Source organism: Sodiomyces alcalophilus (genome assembly GCF_042370955.1).
Source record: "Sodiomyces alcalophilus JCM 7366 unplaced genomic scaffold ACRALscaffold_2, whole genome shotgun sequence".
Lineage (NCBI taxonomy): Eukaryota > Fungi > Ascomycota > Sordariomycetes > Glomerellales > Plectosphaerellaceae > Sodiomyces > Sodiomyces alcalophilus.
The window spans coordinates 36495-55399 of NW_027263533.1; the positions used below are offsets into that span (position 1 = coordinate 36495).

The following is an 18905-nucleotide window of genomic DNA, read 5'->3' on the forward strand; positions in this document are numbered from 1 at the left end:
TCACGATTTACGATACTTAATGCAATACAGCTGGCGAGAAGTAGAGTGGAATGTGTCGTTAATAAGGCCAACAGTTGGAAGATGCCAACGGAACACAACTTATTTTCCGTAGGTTGAATAAAGTCACAGGGCACTCGCTTCCGTTATGCCATACGATGTATCAATCATCTTATACCGATTTCTCGTCGCCGTCTATGTCGCATGCTGAACTTATTCCCACCTCACTAACTCCCAACCCCTGACGCCAATTCTCCAGCTATCCGCTAGTACTCCTACCGACTTGCCGATCCTATCACCCAGGAAATGCTGGATCTCCTTGCTTAAGGAGTCTTCAGCTGCAGAGCCTAACGCCCATGTCTCAATACGACTTTCAAGATTCCCGTTCGTCATTTCCCTCTTCAGAAGGGCAATCCTATCCTTGCCAAGGGCGGCAGCTTTGGTTGCGGCTCTATCCAGTATCTTCAGTGCCTCTGTGGTCTCCTTGGCCATGGTTCCTGGTTTAGCCGGCTCTACGGTAGACGCGATATAGCCCGTGGCGAGCTTCACCGCATCTGCTGCGTCCCGCAGGTGGAAAAGACCATGCATGGAACTCAGCATCCGGATTAGGGCACCTTCGCCGTCCGGAGAAGGGAGTGAGAGCGAACTGTCTGATAGCGCCTCGAGTGATGAAGTGATACCTGAAACGAGCTGCGACGCGGCACTGGAGGATTCAGGTGAGGTTGCTGGAATGGACATGAGGGGGACGAGAGCGGTGAGGAGATAGATAATGTCGAACAAGAAGTATTCCTGTTCAGTCAGCTTTGTTCTCGCGCCCCGGAGAAAGCGGGAAGCTGAGTGGTTGAGTTCCTGTAACGTCTCCGAAACGAAGACGTGATCGATGGTGGCAGCCTGGCGGGGATTCGCCGGCTTGTATGCTGTCGGAGGCTTGTGTTGAAATAGCTCGAAATACTTCTCGGCCACAAGAACAAGATGGAATCGGGCGTTCTGTGGACGTAAGCAATGGGAAGGGAAAAGAGCACGGCAAAAAAAGAACTCACAGAAGGCTTGGGACCGATTTGAAGGATGTCATAGATGGGCAGGGCCGCACTAGCCTCCAAGTTGGGAACGGATCCGAAATCAGCAGCTTCATGTAACTGTGTATCGTCCGTGATCTCGTCTGCACAGAGTCAGCTAATGTCTTTCGAATTTCCCACACATGCACAGGAGTCCATACTTAGAAGATCATGTTCGGAAATGGGGATGCCGCGTTGTCCGAGGGCTCGGTATGCGCGCGTTTCTTCCACGAAGCCCATTATCATTGTGCAGCTAACGCGAAGGCGATTGATAAACTCGGGTATCTCGAGAATGCTGATGTAGCTTCCGGATTCGAACGCGTCCGCCAAGCGGCGGGGCATACGGAGACTGAGAGACGTGGCATAGAACGATTTGACGCCGTATGTGAGGGCTCCCGCAGGCCGACTGGGTTGCGGAAGCACTTGAATGGGAGAGAGCGTCGATAGGCGGTCGAGGAAGTATGGGCTCAGTGCGTCGGTAATGGTTCGCTTGACGTCCAAAGTCTCCCATAGGACCGTGGCTCTGGCGACGCATCCGAGCACAAGGTAAAGTCGAACTAGAAGCAGAGTGACCCTGCTATGTTTCGGCGTGCGCGCAAGTTGATATTCAAGAATAAGAGTGGCCTGAAGCAGTCTATCGCATCTCGCGGCGTAGATTGGGGTAGGCAGGTGCGTCGTCGTACTCCCGCCGTCGCCGATGCCGCTTAACTTGACCAGAGCCGTCGCTGCTAGGATGGCAAGCTCGGGTACATAGTCCGGATCCAACCCGTTCTCTCCCGGAATGAGTGACTCGGCGAGGGTGCGATAAAGTGCCGTGGCAGACTGGGCGATGGTCTGGAATCTCTCGGGGCACGAGGGAGAATCACTCTCGGCCCCGGTGACGACACACTTCCACTTGTCTGCTGAAGTACTCGACTGGGCGCCGGGTATCGGCACTACCATACCAGGGAGAGTGAGCGCGAGGTACTGAAGCTGGTACGCTAGAGTGCGTATCGTGGCCGACCGCAAAGGGTCGGTGGTCTCCTGGGCCAATCCGGGGATGTAGTCATACGCGAATGCTTTCAGCTCCTCTGGCTCCAGCTTCTCGGCAAAGGACCTAATATCGTCGAAGCAGGCCGGAGACGAGCACTGGCTTCTGACATAGTGCTGCAACTCCTCTAGCCGTACAGACACAGACGCTTGAGCCCCTGGTTCCGAAGGGCGGTCACCGGACCCTAGCTGAAAAGCCGCAGCGACCCTCGCCAGCAAGATATTCCGTAGATAGATGGGGCGTGCACCATCAGCAGTTGAGAACATGTCGAACAAGGCGGCAACATCATCATGAACCCTGGATAACGTCTCAGCATGGCCTCGATTTTTTCCCGCGCGGCGTAAAGATTCTGCTCACTCAGGCGATTCCCCCATGACACGGCTGCCCCCGTCCAGCAATGCTTTCCATACCATCCAGTCGCAAGCGAGCAGTTTGAGGTGGCTTTCTTTGCCCGACAGGGTAAGGCACTCTTTGGACAGTGTGTAGGCGGTCTGCCAGTCACCCTTTCGTCTTGAAACGTTCAGAACGCGGAGGAGGAGATCCTTTCGGCCGAGGCGGAACTGTGGAATCGGGCCAAATTCAGGGTGGCTCAGCGCAGCGACCCAGTCATCGTCGGAACCGTGGGTTTCGAGAATGCGATAGAAGAGCAGGATTTCTTCTTCGGTCCGGACACCGCGATCCGAGTCACCAGCGTCGGCTTTCGAGGCAGACTGGGCGGCGCGCTGAATCTGCTTGAGAGCCAGCATGCCATAGAGCTTCTTCTTATCTGGGGGGCATTGGTCACTCAGCTGGGTCCTTCGTTAGCCCGGCATCCCCACAGCTATTACCTATGCCGCGGGTCTTGAACTCACACAGAGCAAATAAGTGGTGACGACATTCCAGAAGAATAGTATCCGGTCATGAGGAAAGGAACGATCCAGTATCGCTGCAATCTAGGTACGATGGGTAAGCAAAGCGACATGTTGGGTGGCGCCAAAGGTGCATGTGGGAGGGGAACGGGGATGTGGAACGAGAAAGAGGCGCGAGATCCAAGGCGACCTACCTGCTGGGCACTGACGAGATCCCAGTGTAGCAAACAAGACTCGAGGCACCGGATAGCGCTGTTACGATCCTTGGGGTTTGCCTTGACAAGTCTGGCCTTTAGGGTGCCTAGGGTGCTGGAAAATTCCCGTTCATCCAGCAGAGGCCCGGTGGCCCATTCGAGCAAGTCAAGAGCATCGACATCCTTGACGACTGTGCCATCATTGACGAAGCGTTGAAGGGCGGCGATACCAGCAGCCTTTTCGACAGTGGAGTCCAGTTGGCATTCGGCGCAGATTTTCACAATCTAGAAGACAATGGTGTGGTCAGCTGAAGTTCGCCCAAGCATCGAATGCCACTCCAAGGAGGGGCATGGCCGCGATGAGTCGAATATCGAAAACTAACCTCAAAGTAAGGGTCGTTAAAGGTCCGAAAACGCTTTTCAGCCAGACGGATTACGGAGGCCCATTGACCTTCGTTAAAGGTCGACTGGAGCTGTAAGTCGACACCGCTCCTGAGCTGAGGCCTATTCCAAGACATGGTGAAAGCTTGGGCTTGGGCCGATGAGAGCAAACCGAAGCTTGAAAGCGGGCATAGAGGGGCCCGAAAATTAAGACAAAGTACATTGTACTTACACATGACAGAAATTGGATTAGGGATATGATTGGTCAAGTGTAGACATCAGCCACATTTAATCGCCAATGTGGCGGTGGGTCCAGCCCGTCGGATAGCAGACCGCGAGCGGGGGCCTCTTGCGTCTTTCTCGCAGTTCCCTTGCGCTGCATTCCACAACCGCGAACCCATAAACCGATACTTTTCTTTTGTTCAAAACAGTATAACTATTCTCAAAATTGGTTGCTTTCAATAATACATGTGGTATTACAAGAGCCGCGCCCTGCTGACGGACATCGGCTTCGTATCGTCGTAACATGGATCGTGCATATGGGAGGTCATCAGAAGCTGTCAAACATGGGCGGCCCTCCATGGAACATGGCGCTGTTTCTTGCGCCAGAACCCAGCTTCGTATATGGTGTTTAGAACAGATAGCCCGCTGCTCGTCTCTCTGCCCTTCGCTTATCCATCTGCTTTCGGTTATGAAACTGTCTCGTGCTTGGAATCGTGGGTGGAAGGGACGGGAACGTACCCATGCCTGCCTACAGTCGCGATACATCCTGTTCACAGCCAAGTCAGATCATTACTCGTATCGTGTTACGGATTGTATTGAAAGCAAGCAAGGGCATGGTGGCGATGTAAGGGAAAGGAATGACAAGACGTACTGAAAATAGTCGCCGCACATTTCCCTGTCGCCGTTATTGCGTTTCAAGCACTGAATACTGCGGGCAGCGGCATCTTGACAGGGATCGAAGTATAGACTCTTGCTCTTACTAAGTGATCATGGTTGGGTCAGCTTCAGAACAATCACATGGCTCCCCGCGGTCGGCTCGAGGTGAGGTGGATGGCCCGGACGTACGACTCGAATTTAGCTTTTGCTTCCTCCGTCCAGGGGCCCTTGTTATCGGGGTCCTCGATGGTAGGACTTTGCGACGAAGTCATGCTAGACGCTCCTCGCACTCTCCTTGGTGATGGGGCGGGGTTTGGTCAAGTATCGGCGTCGTTTGTACACGTCGGCGTTGCCAACAATTCTCAAAATGCGACTGTCTGTTCGATGCGCATTAAGTTACCTACCTAGGTAGGTAGTCGGCCAACGATGATATTCTGACAAACGCCACAACAAGGTTAGTCAGCACGCGGCTCTGGCTCGCCCCAAAATTGCCCAATCGGCGGCCGCCCCATTCATTTCAGGATTTATCGTCGAGGCACAGCTACCGGAACGCGTTCAGAAAGCCATGGATCGCAGCAAGATACTACGTATCTCACCGCTTCTACCCGGAAAAGCAGGTGACAACCGATATTTATGACGATGCCACAGGTAGGAGGGAAGCGTGAATATACATAGCCACGACTACCTCGCGCATCGTGGAAAAGTCGACCCAGCCATTCACGCCTCTGGGCCTGATTGCCCCTTGCCTCGCTGGGAGTGCAGTTTCCTGGAGGAGTCCGCTGAGCACCAGTCTCGGGCCTCCGTCCGCATAAATTATGTTCATTCGCCCTTCGCTACGAAGCTCTTTCCGTGCCCAAGATACTCCAAGGTGATCTTGCCAAACTCACCAGTTAATGATCGATGGACGTCGGCGCCGGTCTCTTCTCGTCGGGCGAGATGCATTGTCCAAATACGTGTCTACACACGAGCTGGCCCACCCAGAGATGTTCGTGGAGACCAGGTACTATATTGCACTATTGGCATTACGTGTGTGGGCCAATCTATCAAAGGAGCCGCATTGTGCGCAACAACCGCCTGTTTGGTAGGTTTAGATCTGGTATCGAGTGGCTAAATAACAGGATGTGCAGAGCTGTAGTATGATCTGCGTTCAGCAACCGTACGTTCAAACCTCATCTGTCTTATCGATTCGGGGTCCAGGATAAGGTTCTGCACCTCTGGATAGTCTGTCGGGTGCCGAACACCCGGCACGACGTCTTCAGGAGTGTACACTTTCCTGGCGACCGTCAGAAGTTTGTGAGGCTGCGCCTCGCTAATTTCGTAGCTCAACCTTGTGAGGGCCTCAGAAAGTTCACCCTCGATGTTCCAGGTGCTATGCCAGTCTATCGCCGGGTGCCGGTCCTCGGTGTAGAAGAAGCGCATCAAGAAGCCATTGCTCGTGTCGCCGTCCCACAGGATTAGGGCCTTGAGGTTCGGCATGCGCAGAAACGCGGTGCGGCCAGCCGCGACCAGGAGATCGACAAAGACTGATGCGTGTCCGGGGACACGTCGCTGCTGCAGAAGCTGCGAAGTCAAAACCAGGTGTTCGAGCCTGGGGTAGTGCAGGTTCCCAGGGGCACTGAAGAAGTCCTCGGCTTTGACGGCGAATGTCCCACAGAACGATTTGAGTCTGGTGGCCAAGGCCGCGATGGCCAGGCCCAGACGTCGTCCGACGAAGTGCCGTTGGTATCTTGCGCCGGGCCTGAGCCATATCGAGTGCCAGTCGTATTGCAAGAGGGCATTCGACTCATAAAAGAGACTAAACTCGTCCAACGTGCTCGGCAACGCCTTCAGCACCGCACGGTACTCTGTCCAGAAACGCGCTACGGTGTGACGGCCCGGGTGTATCCAAGCCTCATGGCGGAAGCTCTGCAGGTTAGGGAGGGCTTGCCCGATGAAATGACCGAGGACCGGTGGTGAGATGTGACGATAGTAGTGGCGCCTAATGACTAGGGAGCGGACGATAGGGGCGGGGCAAAAGCCTTTCAGCCTTCTAGGCCCGTTGCGCTTACAGCACGTGGTGAAAACTTCCCTGAAGTGTGGCGATTCAGTACATCCCAATGTCGCGAGAAGCCTTTTCTTCGAGGCCAAGGGAGGCAAGAGGTGCTCGCCATCGCACATACGACTCCATCCAGGACAAGGGTCATCTTGGTCGGCCATGGCTCTGCGGAGGGCTGCAGCATGATGCTCGTACACGTCTTGGGACGCTCCGTAGCGATATCCCTCTGAAAACCGACAATCTCGAAAGCCATGTCGTCCATCGCTCGGCGAGTAGGCGCCAATATCCAGCTCGATTCCGTTGCCCTCGTGCCTCTTCCACCTCGATATAATAGCCATGAACTTTTGCAAGGTATTCATGAAGACGATGTCGTTGGTGCGGGCGGCAGCATCATCTTCAGCCGTTTCGCAGACGGTACAATCGTATTCTGGTAATCGAATACGTAGAATAATACGACGGACATAATTACGCCGCGGCTTATTGTCGCTCACAAGCCTTTCGAAGTCGTCGAGACGGTCTTGGTCCAAGACAAGGAGACGAAAGTTCTCGTGAGAGAAGTAGCCGTGCCACTCGCGGCAGACAAGGGGAAGCTGAGGGTAAGGGGGGTCTGTCGTGGGCCATGGGTACACGAAGCTGCGGATGTAATCGACAATGATCCATCGAACTTCGAGTGGAAGTTGATTCCAGCAGAACATGTTGGCGCGGAGGAACTTGAAAGTGTCGAAATGCTTGGAGTTGTGGGCGATGTGACTGGAAACCAAAGCCAGCCTAGGTTTTCGCGGTGCGTGTCTCGAACTGCATGTTCGTTCATACGTACTGGATCCTGGGTGCTGGTAGGCAATACTTATAGTTTTGCACCTGATGAGATGGTTTTCTTTGCTTAACGTGATACTCTACCTGCTCGGCGCCATTGGGCTTGTTTGGCATGACGCCAAAATCATGCTGATAACCCATCTTCGCCGCCTTCAAGCCAACTCAAAGCTAGCTTAAAAAAGAGTTTTCTTCTCGCGAGGGGCTTGTAAGGGAGTCGAGCCTCTATCGAGTAAGCCACAGGACCCCCAGCCTATTGGGGTTGATCGCTGATCTTGAGTCCTTCGTGGTCCGGGTTCTGGGTGGTGTCGGTGTTGGTCGTGATCGTGGTCAAGGGGCAAGCGAAGGAGAGCGGGAAACTGAGGATGACTGCGGTAAATTATGGATGCCACAACATTGTGTGCTCGTGCATTGTACCGCAGATAAGTTGTTCAGGATGTTCTCAGTGTTATGATGATGCTCATTGCCGAGTACGAAGTAGGTACACCGAGTACGAAGTAGGTACACCGAGTACGAAGTAGGTACACCGAGTACGAAGTAGGTACACTACGAATACGTTGTAGGTACTGCCGTCCAAATCGAAATCCGCCCACCACGTCGGGGCTTGACGTCCGACCTACCTTTCTGGTCAGGTGGAGTACAACGTAGGTACTTCACATATCCGCACTCATTTCCCCTGGTTTTCCTAGCAATTGGACATTCCCGTGGAGTACTCTTTTCTCACACACGTTTCTGCGCTCCTTATTCGTGTTATGATAATTTGACGTTCCGAAAAGGTGCCTGGATATGCCTTCTGTGACAATTGGAAATGTAATATCGCTGCTACTTATTAGAAGACGTGTCTGTGTTGCTTGCCTACGGGTACTTAATATCCTGTTGATCCTTTGTCCCGGCAGCTTGGGTTAAGCCCTAGCATGCATACATAAGATCTGACCTATCAAAAGCAGAGCTTTGATTATTGCAAAGGGAAATTGCAGCTAAAAGAGCATGGGTACGTTGAAATACTAAGGTACTCCGCCAACCTAACCAAACCGGTAATGGTACAAAATACATTGTAGAGAAGCACGTGCTTCGTAATGTGGAATTCGTTTTCACGATCTCTTAAGCTTTTTCACTTATCAAGTAATAATTATCTTCAACGTTCATAGCGGTCTCTCCTCCCTTTTCTTCTCTTCTATCTTCTCATAGCAATGAAGCCCGGCCCATTGCTATTTGAATCTCGGTTTCTTCATATTCATCCATTTATCATCTAACTATCTATTCCCGCCTACCTGACGGCCTAAAATCCGTCTCTGCGCCTCTCGCCGGCGCAATTCCCCATTACTTCACCGTTTGCCCTCATCTGGCGGTCCCTTGTCCGCCCTCGCGGGGCCACATTGAGGAGACCGTCGAGGAGACCGTCACTCACGTAGTGCACGCAGGTCGAAAATTAGCTCACCATGTCAATGGACTTGGCCGCCCAGCACAGGGTCTATCTCCTCCCGGGCTTCGCAGACCAGCGGCCTCCGTGGTGTGACGCCAAAACGCCGCCCGTCAAAGCCAATGCCATCCTCTTGAACAGGAAGTATCCTGGCGACAGCCCGGCTCAACGTCGTCTCTATGTCAACCTCGTCATCATCTTTCGAGCTCTGATGCATTTCAGACACCCGTGCTTTGAACCTCTGAAATTTTACGGCCTCGTCTCCAATGCTTGCGCTCTCCAGTCATGCACTCTCGACGCCGTGAAAGACTTGACGGAATACTGGTGCGGAAGACGCCGTAGGTTCCTGCGCGCCAATAGTGCTGCACGTGGCCAAAATTTCGGTCTGCTCTGCAACCTAGTCGACGCCTGGTGTGAATTCTGGAGCAATGGACGGTATCTACCCCCACTAGAAAACCTACCCGCGGAAATACAGGGTTGGAAACGCCGGTGGGAGCTCATGATCCGTGACGTCGATGGCTTGCTCAGTGAGGAGAATGGTCCGTATTACGAATGGCATTCACCGCACGTCTATCCCAGCGTTGCATCGCCTTTCTCCCGGAAACGGGCCAACAGCCCTCGTTATAAAGACGAAGACGATGAGGGAGACGGAGAGGAGAAAGGGCACAGGTCGCCGAAACGGCTTTGCCTAGCCACGGATGACGTCCCATTGTCTCCAATGTCTTCGGATAGACGTTCATCAGACGTACACAGCGGAGGGCAAAGCAACCGGACGGCCACCGAGTTATTCCCAAACCGCGGGGATAGCGTACGTCATATGCAGGACGAGGAGATTGAGAAACGCTTTTCCGATCACCAGGCGGAAATCGATCGCTTACACGGGCAGTCTGGGGAACACGACAAACAACTCAAGTATCTCACAGGCCTGATCCAGCAAGACGGGAACAAGAGTTCCGCCGCGAATTCAGCTGAGCCGCCAGAAGGCACAAGGACCGGGGAGAATGAGGGGGAGGGACGTCGCAATGAGATACTCAAGGAAATGATGGAAGAGATACGGGAGTGGATTGCCGTGAACAAGCTCAGAATCAACGACATCGACTCGACCACCGTTGATATGGGTCAACGGCTAACAACAATCACGAATACCCTGACAAAACACGACCAGCGATTCGCCGCACTGGATATACTCCGCCAAACCCAGCAGGGTCTGCGAGGGACGGTGGGGGGCCATGGGAAGCAACTCCAGGCACTTCAGAATCAGTTCAGCGAACTCGACGCACATCGCAAAAACCAGAATGACTGGCAAACTACGGTCACCGATCACACCCAGCACCTGAAAACTCTCGACGAAAAACTCAAAATACTCGACGAGCATCGCCAAACTCATGATGCGCTGCAGCGTGCAGTCGCGGACCACGGCCAGCGTCTGGCATCGCTAGACGAACGCCGCCCGGACCAGGATGCCTGGCAGGAAAAAGTGACGGAACAAGGCCTACTTGTTAAAGCGCTCCGCGACCGTCTGGACTCATTTGATCAGCGTCTCGACACTATCGACACACGCCACCAGCTCCAAGAACACGTGCCGGCGATGATCGTGGACTGCGATAAGCGTCTTGGGGCGCTGGAAAAAAGTTCGTCCTCTACTGATGAGGCAGTACGATCCCAGAAGGAAGAGCTGGGCATTCGAGACGCTCGACTCACTGCGCTGGAGGAGCGTAGCGGCACATACGATACTTGGAAGGACACGCTCGACAGCCACCAACAACGGCTCGAGAAGGTCGAGAGCCTCTCGCGTGACGTTGAGACATTCGGCGAGGGGGTATTCGAACTTCTCGGCCGTGTCGACCTGCTCGAGCGTAGCCGACCAGCAACAGCAGCAGCCCCAGAAAACCCAGATGCTCCCGGAAACGACGAGCTCAGCCGACGGGTGACTGAGTACGAGAAGACGGTAAAGGAGCAGAACGACCGCATCCAGGAGCAAGAAGCGGCCATCCAAGAGATGCGGGCTCAACTGGCGCAGCTGGTGACCAGGCACGACCAGGCCGATACGGCGCAAGACAAGCAATCGGCGGGCCTATCCAAGGTGGAGAAGGAACTCGGCATCATAAAGATCGCAGTGGCCAGCCAGTCGGCGAACCAGGGCCTGGAAGGCCAGCTGACAAAGTGCCTCGACATGGCGCAGCTGTACCACCGGCGACAGAATTTCCCTTCAAGGGAGCACATGGAGGCATCGGCCCAGCTCATTGCTTGTCTCGAGGCGGCCAAGGCCTCGCTATCATTATGCAAGAACGTTTAAGAATCAAAACGGGTTGAACGAGATAGGGGGTTCAAAGGATCAGCCACAAAAGTTTATTATTGTTAGCATGCAGGGGTGTCTAAAAACCCCCGATGTCTCCCTACCAAACCGGGGGGGTGGCTAGGGGGGAACATTAAAATCTGCATCATATAAAAAAGGAAAGGATATGTTCCTACCTTAGACACGAACTGGCTGGTTTCGGTTTAAACTGCTGAGGAACAAGCAACGTCCTACGGCCTGTTGAAGATACATATGAGTACCACGAAACGGCTCGTTTCTATACCGGGTCAAGCCCACGAATATTCAATTATTACACTACAAATAATTATTATAACCACGCCTGAGTCCTGACCCTATGGTACCAGGGTGTCGGCTGTCAGGAAGACATACATATACAGGAGCTGCTTGACTACGTCAACTCGCCTAACTAGGAGCGTCCTCTGGTCGTCCCTCCGACTCGCGGATCATGTCCCCACCACGAACATGGTCAGCCAGCCAGCTCACGTCGCGGCCACGGTGACCCTCACAGTTGCGACAACTTTTCCGCGCCATCTGAAGGCCGACGAGGCCATCCATGACGCCGTTCTTGGAGCTGCCCACGGTAGCGCCGAGTCCCGTCCAGCTCCGCCTGTTCTTGCGGCTGCTGCGCTTGATCTCGGCGTAGGACTCGATCGCGGCCAGCTCGCGCTTTTCGGCCGTGTCGCGGTCGACGCCCATGACGTAGTCGAGAAGGCTGGGCCGCCCGGGGTCGCAGCAACCGAGCAGAGAGGTGGGGAAGAGCGCGCACAGGTAGTCGGATAACTGACCCGTCGGTCGGTCGAGGTGGCCCTGCGAAGACGGGTGGGGATGGTTCCGCATGACGAAGATGTCGCCACAGAATCGCACGTCGAAATCGCGGTATACGGCGCGTAGGATGCCCATTTGAGCGAAAGGATCCGAGACGAATGCGAAGTGCTCAATGCGAGGGCCGCAGCGGTCCTCGGCCACAGCCCCGTCATGGCGTGACGCACCGGTCGACGCCCTCCTCTTCTTCGTTTTGCCGAGTGGTACGACGAATTCACGCGATGCCGCGCCAAAGGTATAGATTTCGAGTTTGGTCAGTTTCTCGGCCTGAATATCCGCAGAAAGGCGGGAGAGGGTCGACGCCACGAGTACGGCGCCTGTGCCTTGTGCCAGGACGACAACGCGGCTGATGGAGCTGTCAAGAAGTGAACCACGGAGCTCGCTGTACAGGGCACGCTTAGACTCCGATGGAAAGGATGGGAAGCTCCGGCGGAAGGCGAGCAAGAGGAGATCGAATGGGAGGCCAAAGGTTGGCGTGTGCACTCCTGTGATCGGGTGCATGAAGAGCTTGCTGAGTAAAGGTAGGCTTTCTCGGGACAGGCGGTCAATGCTAGAGCAATGGTTATCAGACACCCAAAGCCCGCTACACCCCCGTAAATGCATGTAGATAGGGGACGAACCTGGTAGTTATGCCACCGACGAACACCCAGCGCTGTTCTTCAATGTCGGGCTCCATCGTCCTGCTACCGGAGCCATCGCAGTTCACGACCACCTCGGTGCCATTGAGGAACGAGCTGACCGCGAGTACGAAAGATATCGAGAAGCAGAACCATACGAGGAAGACCACACCAGGCAACATCATCCATAGGGGCACGACAAGCGCCAGTATTGCCACTTCCACGACGCTCAACCAAAACTGGAGGACAAAGTCCCTCAGCCGAATCACCAGGTCGTAGTTGCTGCGCCAGTTCCGTCGCAACCCCGTCGTGATCTGGGGAATGATGGCCCATATCTCCTTCAAATCCTCACTCAAAAGTGAGAGGGCCGGTCTCTGCTCGGCGGGTAGGGTGCCACACGCGCCATCAATCAGGGACGGTATATATGTGACGGGGGTCGTACTCGACGGTACGCGTGGTGATGCGACCCGAGGAGACGAAAAACTCGAGTCGGACGATGATGAGCGGGAAAGCCACGATACGGTGGGCGACTGGCTCGCGTCGCGGGTCCTTCTGGTCGTGGGAACGGTGATGAACGGCATACGGTCGGTCTAGTGCATGGTGGAACAGATGTCGGACTTGCCGGAAGGAGGCCATTGGGGAGCAAGGGGATTCGAATGAAAGCGATGGATTGCATTTGCCCAGTTCATATATGGTCTGTATTGTTTGGGTCATTTGTCCAGGGAAACAGTGTCCGCTTGGTTCTTCACATTCCAGAGCTCTGGGGGTCAGCCCGGCGTCAGCGGCAATTTGTGAGATGTGCCTTTGATTAAATCGCATTCCTCGTGCCATGTCCGTAACCTGGGAACGCCTGGAATGTCTGGGCGAGGGTTGCGAGTACATAAAGCACCATCATTGATCGGCCTTTCTTCCTTCGAGGTCGCTTGTTGTCCTGGTATGTAGTGGGTGGGCGGCGTGGCCCAAGATTCAAGAGCCTTTCCTACTCGTCCGATATGAGCACAATGCAAATCTATCGTAGACAACCTGAATCGTCATGCCCTTGAAAGCAAAAAGAGAAAAATGCAGCAACAAGAAGCCCGAATGGTCTACGCGTACAAGAGCAATGCCATTAGGTATGGCGAGGGTGACATTATGATCGTGAGTATTCTAAATGCAACAGGCCTTCCAACGCCGCCCGTGGGATTGAAATGATTAGATATGCAAAGAAACAGGCATCCACGGCAACAAAGAGAAATCTTCTCGGCGAGCACCGGCATGCGCGGCTCTAGCCCGGCTTACTCCGTAAAACGCCCATTCGGGAAGCTTCCCAAATGAGCTCGATGACCTCGTGTCGGTCGGATTTCCGGCCCTTGTGAACGTACGTCTGGCGGACACCGCCGTCTGGGAGAACCTCGGAATCGAGCAGCTTGTACGACTTTTTCTTTTCCGGTGGCATTTTGCTGCGCAAGGGACCGATGCTGAAGTCATAGCCACTATCGGCCGAGGTCCAAGTACCTTCCATCTTGTCGAGCTCGAGGTGGCGTAGGCCGTCACGGTACTCGACGATGGAGTAGCCGTTGGTGAGGACGGTCTTCTCGCCCATGCGCCAGCGCTGAAGGAAGCAGTCGCCGCATACATGGGTGATGGTGGCCATTTGGGCGACGGGGGAGTGATACCAACTCTTCCAGTGGTGCAGGCTCAGGGGGTTGCGACCACCCTCGTAGAAACCGGCGGCATCCTTTCCGAGATCCATCTGGTAGAGGTCGGGCAGCAGGGTCAGCTTGGTGTGGGACTGGCGGTAGACGCAGTCGCGGATGAGGGCGTCGCCCTCGCGGGCCTTTGCCTCGTCGAGACACTTCTCCAGCTTGGGTTCTAGTTGACGGGCCAGCGGGGGCGAGAGGAAGACGCCGGCACCGCCAAAGGCCATGTAGCCGAAATTGCGGACTGCCTTAAAGTCCTCGGAGAGGGCGCCGACGTAGGCGGGCTGGGTGTGGTCGATGGTATCGAGGGCGGCGGAGAGGCGGTGGAGGGAAGGGAAGAAGGTATCATCGTCCAAGATGCCGATCCACTGCGTTTCGGGTTTGGCCTCGCGGACGAGGTCGCGGATGATTGTGAAATGGTTCTCGGACACGGTGAGGGAAGCACGCATAGGCTTGACGAAGCGGGCCTCGATGTCGTGCTCGGCGTAGAGGGCCTCGAGGGCCTCAAGGTCGCGGGGTTTCTCGAAGGCGTCGGAAACAATGCCGACGATTTTGGCGCGGGAGCCGGAGAGCCAAAACGAGAAGGGTCCGAGGGAGTCCTCAAAACGTTGATACGAAGTGGCGACGCCGAAGATGAGATGCGGGTAGGTGGACTTTGGGTATGGGCTCGGAACGCGGAGCGGCAGAGGGTCGCACTTGTCGAGGTGAACGGGCACATCGCACGAGGTCAAGTCTATTTCGGTCTTGGCGGTAAAGAGGGGGTCGGAAATGTTGGCGACGATGTCACGGTCGATGGAGGCGGACAAGACGGGCTTAATACAGCGGCGGGAGTAGGTGATGATGTCGGTCAGGTTCAATTCGGGTTTCTTGAGATGCTTCAGGGCAGGAGCCGGGCAGTTTGTCTGGATGGGATGCGCAGCGGGCGCGCCAGTAGGGGTGTGATGACCGGGCTGCGCCTGGGCGGCTGGGGGTGGCGAGCCGTCGCTGGCTTGGCCAAAGCCATAGGTATAGGCCGAGGAAGCGAAATCGAGGGGGTGCTCGCCGTCTTCGAGGCGATAAAGGACGATGAAGATGAGTAGGGCGATGACGGCGGCAGTGGACAGAGTCCTGGTGGGGCGACTCTGGGAGGGGAGTTTGAATTTCATGGTAGCGAAAGCATGCTGGAGAAAGAATTTCGCGGGGGGGTCAATCGTCAGTCGACGCTTTTGAAGCTTTCGTGGAGTTGATGCTCTTCTCGACGGATGGTATGGCGTATTTGGTGATAATAGTTCCGTGCGATGGAAGGAAATCAAGGACGGCCAAGCGAGTGACAGTGGCAAAATAGTCGGGAGCCACGGGATGAAGCGATCGTATATCCGGTTAGAGGCGATAATCGATTAGCAAAGAGGGCGAGAGTCCTAGGAAGAGATGGGTAGGAGTGATGATGTCGAGTGAGGACGAAAGAAGGAAGAAAAAGAAAGTAAAGAGAGAAAGATAAGATGACGAAGACGAGGCGAGACGAGACGAGACGAGACGAGACGAGACGAGACGAGACGAGACGAGACGAGACGAGACGAGACGAGACGATGGGAAAGGGAGGGAGGGGAAAGATGAGGTGGGAAAGGAGAAAAGGGTAAGATGGTAGCGCTACGAAGTACACTATAAAAACTTGGGAGACGGAAGCGTGTAAAGCGAGGAAAGTGAGGAAGTCGGCCCGCATGCAACGCTACCTGCCTACGGTACAACTACTTTGGTACAAACTAAGCTAATATAAGCCTTCTGAAATGCAGGAGCTGCCCAGGCAAAAGTGGGGAGGGTGGACGAACCAAAACGGCGTATAGGGTCTCGACGAAAGTTTCGACGAATTTGTAACCTTTACGTGCAAAGCAGTGGTGGCGGATAGCTAGGAATTCTTCGGAACTTGTGCTTTGTGGCTGTACGGTTTCGTTTCAGTTTGTGTACCAAGTATTCGTACATTGTACACGTACAACGTACGTTGTACGTACCTGGTACAGAGTCACTCCCAATACCTAATTAGGTACAGTTACTGTGCCACGTTGCCCTATGCTAGTGCCTCGACTTTGGTGGTGGCATTCAGGCCGACTGCCACTGCAAAAGAGCCCACCGCCACATAAACGTTCACTGAACCCGTCCGCCCCTCCAGACGCCCCTACCTAAAATTAGTGCTTCCCCAATCATTAGCGTTCGAACAGTTCCATTCGTTCCATTCAGGGGTCGCGTTGGCAATAGGAATCAGCTCCTAAACTTCCCCGTCTGGACTATCGAGTATTGGAATTTGGCCACTATTCCTTTCCATCTTAGGTGACTCGACTCGTAAGCCATGCCTATGTACGCTTTTGTCGTCTTTCTCCCGCCTTCTTTCTGCCGGCTGAAAACTCGGGAAAGTCGAGGCCTTCTCCTTTAGGACAAAGTGTAGAGAAGAAAAAGGGGCCCCGGGCCGCAAAGAGTCTAGACCCTACCCCGTCATCTCCCCCGTCGCGGGCGGAAATGAGGAGTGACATTCAATCCATGAATGGACCACGAGATCGTCTCCTGCATTGAGATTCATGCCGACCCGACCTGCGGACTGCGAAACGCGGAGGACTCCGTATATGCGGTTACGTACCTACGTCGTACGCCATACGTTGCATTCATACAATATGTACACGACAGCACCAGCTGCTGCAGACTGCCATAGCTCTGTAGTCTGCTCCGTAGATCATCACAAGACATTGGCATCCCCCATCTCAATTACCCAGCCTCATATACAGTTTTACTAGGGAGGAAGGGCATGCGTCATCGACGCACATACGGGCAAAATTTACAGTCACATTTTGATTATTCACACTTGAATTCCAGGGAGCCTTCGACATTCGTTGTTGCCTAGAATTTGACCCTTTGCTTTCTTGTCTCCTTTTCTTTTTCATCTTCTATGTTTCACTGGACATTCACTTTACACAACATTACTTGTCCGAATATCAGAATCAGAGGATACGAGGCAAAGTATATATTGCACTTGCTTTGCTTTACTTGGGTTGTTGCGGAAAGATTGCTCGCATCTCTCCAAGATGGCGGGAGTAATTATCTATACACGCTCAACACACGCTTAATCCATGTCAATGGGAATAGCTCATGGGCTCTCTGATACCCCGAAGAACAGCTTCCTCTCGCCCTGACTTTGCATGGTTCTTAGAACTGGGGACGACCGACGCGGCGGAACACCGGCTCGGTGCTGCGCTTGGCCTTCTTGGCCTTCTTGCTCTTGGTGGAGCGGCGGCGGCGGCGGCGGCGGCACTCGGTGGGTGGAGTCGGGGCCGAGCTCGGCTCCTCAACGGGGGCGGTGGTGACGGTAGCAAAGGTAGTGGAAGGCAGGACAGTTGAGAAGATAGGCTCTGGGGCAATCTCATCGCCTTCACCAGGCGCCGGAGTGGGTCCGGGCACAACGGGGACGGTGCTACTGGGAATCTCGGGCACCTCCGGTTCTTCGGGCGCGGGGCTGGTGTTGCCCTCAGTCCAAACCTCGGGACCGGGGACCGGGTAGTCGGTGCCGTCGAAACTGTAGATGTTAAAGACAATGCCCGGATCCGCGTAGGTGTAGCCGGTGTTAAAGTCGAAGCCCTGGTCGGGGATGCTGGAGCCGCCCGAGGTGACCTCGACCTGGACGCAAGAAGGGTAGAACTGGGCGCCGCGGGCGGGGTTCTCCTCGAAGCTGACCTCGGACTCATGGTGGGCGATGATCTCCTGGCGAATCAAGTACTGGCCAGCGGCCAGGTCGGCGGGCAGGACAAAGTCCTGGAGCCCGTTATTGGCCTTGATCTTGTCGACGGCCCACTGGGTGCCGTCCCAACCGTCCTCCGCGATCTTGGTCCAGATGGGACCTGTGCCATCGCTGTCGGTGTACTCGGCGATATAGGTAATAATAGGACCCAGGTGGGACCCGTCGATGATGTCGTCGTCGCGCGTGTTGTGGTACCACTCGAAGCTGAGAGTGTCGCCGGCGGCGGCCTCGACGAAGCTGGGGGCGGGGTTGGCACCGTTGGGCCCGCAGACGATCTCGGGACTGGCCAGATCCTTGACGGGGCCGTTGTTCGGGGGCGAGCGGATGTACACGTTCTGGCCATCACCCTGGTCAACGCCGTTTACCCAGACGCCGTACATGAGAGCATGGCCAGAGACGGTGCTGGCCATAGCCAGGGCAGAGGCTGCAGTGAAACGCATGGTGATGGGTGTTTTGGGTTGCTAGTGTTTGTCGAAAGTGTGAAAAAGAAGGACGCAAGTGTGCTTAAGCGTGGCACAACGGGGTCGAAAGTGAGCGTGGGTTTCGAACGTCAAGTCCGAGAGTGAAAGAACGAATGGCACAGCCTGAAGAAATGAAAAAAGACAACTGGAAAGGTGAGAAAGGAGTGAACCGACAAACAAGAGCGACTGCAGGTAGTGAAGAAAGGTCTCTCGACGAATGGAGACGACAGCAGTGCTGCTTTATATTTCATGAAGAACACGACCTCCCATGTCAGGGGCTGGCTGACTGCGCAGACATCCCAGGCCACGGGTTAGGCCCATCATGTCACTTCATCTCGCCATCGAGCCAGAAAGATTGACAACACGAGATTGCAGGTTACCCATCCATGGTCTCGTCAGTCGGACTCTCTGGCGTTCGACCGGGGGGTTGCTTGGATATCCCGTCCTATTTCTTCGTCTTGTACTTTGGTACTTCGTACGACTGTGACCCTGTCGAACGTGGTCTGTTTTGACGAGGTATTGGGCCAGAAAGGAATCATCGTATCTGGAGCCAGGGCGCTGTCCCAACCAGAGTTGATGATAGTGGTGAGTGGTGGATCGAGG

The 18905-nt window shown here is 54.7% G+C and overlaps 10 protein-coding genes across 10 annotated transcripts; 2 read left to right on the top strand and 8 right to left on the bottom strand.

Moving 5' to 3' along the window:
- Window positions 1-210: 210 nt before the first annotated feature.
- On the bottom strand, window positions 211-3642 carry ACRALDRAFT_2025069 (uncharacterized protein; the record flags this gene model as incomplete). Its single annotated transcript, XM_071020285.1, has 7 exons — window positions 211-984; window positions 1038-1156; window positions 1214-2379; window positions 2440-2870; window positions 2934-3014; window positions 3125-3409; window positions 3508-3642. The coding sequence occupies 7 exons, from the start codon at window positions 3640-3642 to the stop codon at window positions 211-213; spliced, it is 2991 nt and encodes a 996-aa protein (XP_070876244.1).
- A 147-nt stretch (window positions 3643-3789) lies between these two features.
- On the bottom strand, window positions 3790-4786 carry ACRALDRAFT_1074373 (uncharacterized protein). Its single transcript, XM_071018239.1, has 4 exons — window positions 4574-4786; window positions 4380-4487; window positions 4247-4274; window positions 3790-4184 (listed from the first exon to the last, which is right to left on the bottom strand). The coding sequence occupies exon 4, from the start codon at window positions 4085-4087 to the stop codon at window positions 3794-3796; it is 294 nt and encodes a 97-aa protein (XP_070876245.1). The 5' UTR covers window positions 4088-4184; window positions 4247-4274; window positions 4380-4487; window positions 4574-4786; the 3' UTR covers window positions 3790-3793.
- Window positions 4137-4656, bottom strand: ACRALDRAFT_1054585 (uncharacterized protein; the record flags this gene model as incomplete). The annotated part of the gene is made up of 4 exons (XM_071015825.1): window positions 4137-4184; window positions 4247-4274; window positions 4380-4487; window positions 4574-4656. 4 exons carry the CDS (start codon window positions 4654-4656, stop codon window positions 4137-4139), a joined length of 267 nt encoding a protein of 88 aa, XP_070876246.1.
- A 705-nt stretch (window positions 4787-5491) lies between the features above and the next one.
- Window positions 5492-7114, bottom strand: ACRALDRAFT_1067871 (uncharacterized protein; the record flags this gene model as incomplete). The annotated part of the gene is made up of 1 exon (XM_071017494.1): window positions 5492-7114. The coding sequence occupies one exon, from the start codon at window positions 7112-7114 to the stop codon at window positions 5492-5494; it is 1623 nt and encodes a 540-aa protein (XP_070876247.1).
- Window positions 7115-7482: 368 nt separating this feature from the next.
- On the bottom strand, window positions 7483-8282 carry ACRALDRAFT_206567 (uncharacterized protein; the record flags this gene model as incomplete). The annotated part of the gene is made up of 7 exons (XM_071022066.1): window positions 7483-7588; window positions 7625-7670; window positions 7717-7853; window positions 7887-7943; window positions 7995-8022; window positions 8164-8206; window positions 8274-8282. 7 exons carry the CDS (start codon window positions 8280-8282, stop codon window positions 7483-7485), a joined length of 426 nt encoding a protein of 141 aa, XP_070876248.1.
- Window positions 8283-9691: 1409 nt separating this feature from the next.
- On the top strand, window positions 9692-10945 carry ACRALDRAFT_1079537 (uncharacterized protein; the record flags this gene model as incomplete). Its single annotated transcript, XM_071018915.1, has 1 exon — window positions 9692-10945. One exon carries the CDS (start codon window positions 9692-9694, stop codon window positions 10943-10945), a length of 1254 nt encoding a protein of 417 aa, XP_070876249.1.
- A 423-nt stretch (window positions 10946-11368) lies between these two features.
- ACRALDRAFT_1067873 (uncharacterized protein) lies at window positions 11369-12986 on the bottom strand (the record flags this gene model as incomplete). The annotated part of the gene is made up of 2 exons (XM_071017495.1): window positions 11369-12338; window positions 12409-12986. 2 exons carry the CDS (start codon window positions 12984-12986, stop codon window positions 11369-11371), a joined length of 1548 nt encoding a protein of 515 aa, XP_070876250.1.
- Window positions 12987-13753: 767 nt separating this feature from the next.
- ACRALDRAFT_2070450 (glycosyltransferase family 31 protein) lies at window positions 13754-14974 on the bottom strand (the record flags this gene model as incomplete). Its single annotated transcript, XM_071022157.1, has 1 exon — window positions 13754-14974. A coding segment is annotated over one exon (1221 nt), but the record flags the coding sequence as incomplete, so codon positions are not given.
- An 873-nt stretch (window positions 14975-15847) lies between these two features.
- On the top strand, window positions 15848-16843 carry ACRALDRAFT_206570 (uncharacterized protein; the record flags this gene model as incomplete). Its single annotated transcript, XM_071022067.1, has 8 exons — window positions 15848-15879; window positions 15919-15942; window positions 16017-16041; window positions 16079-16112; window positions 16162-16213; window positions 16266-16385; window positions 16501-16578; window positions 16609-16843. The coding sequence occupies 8 exons, from the start codon at window positions 15848-15850 to the stop codon at window positions 16841-16843; spliced, it is 600 nt and encodes a 199-aa protein (XP_070876252.1).
- Window positions 16844-17060: 217 nt separating this feature from the next.
- Window positions 17061-18489, bottom strand: ACRALDRAFT_1060641 (glycoside hydrolase family 61 protein). Its single transcript, XM_071016269.1, has one exon. The coding sequence runs from the start codon at window positions 18279-18281 to the stop codon at window positions 17253-17255; it is 1029 nt and encodes a 342-aa protein (XP_070876253.1). The 5' UTR covers window positions 18282-18489; the 3' UTR covers window positions 17061-17252.
- Window positions 18490-18905: the final 416 nt, after the last annotated feature.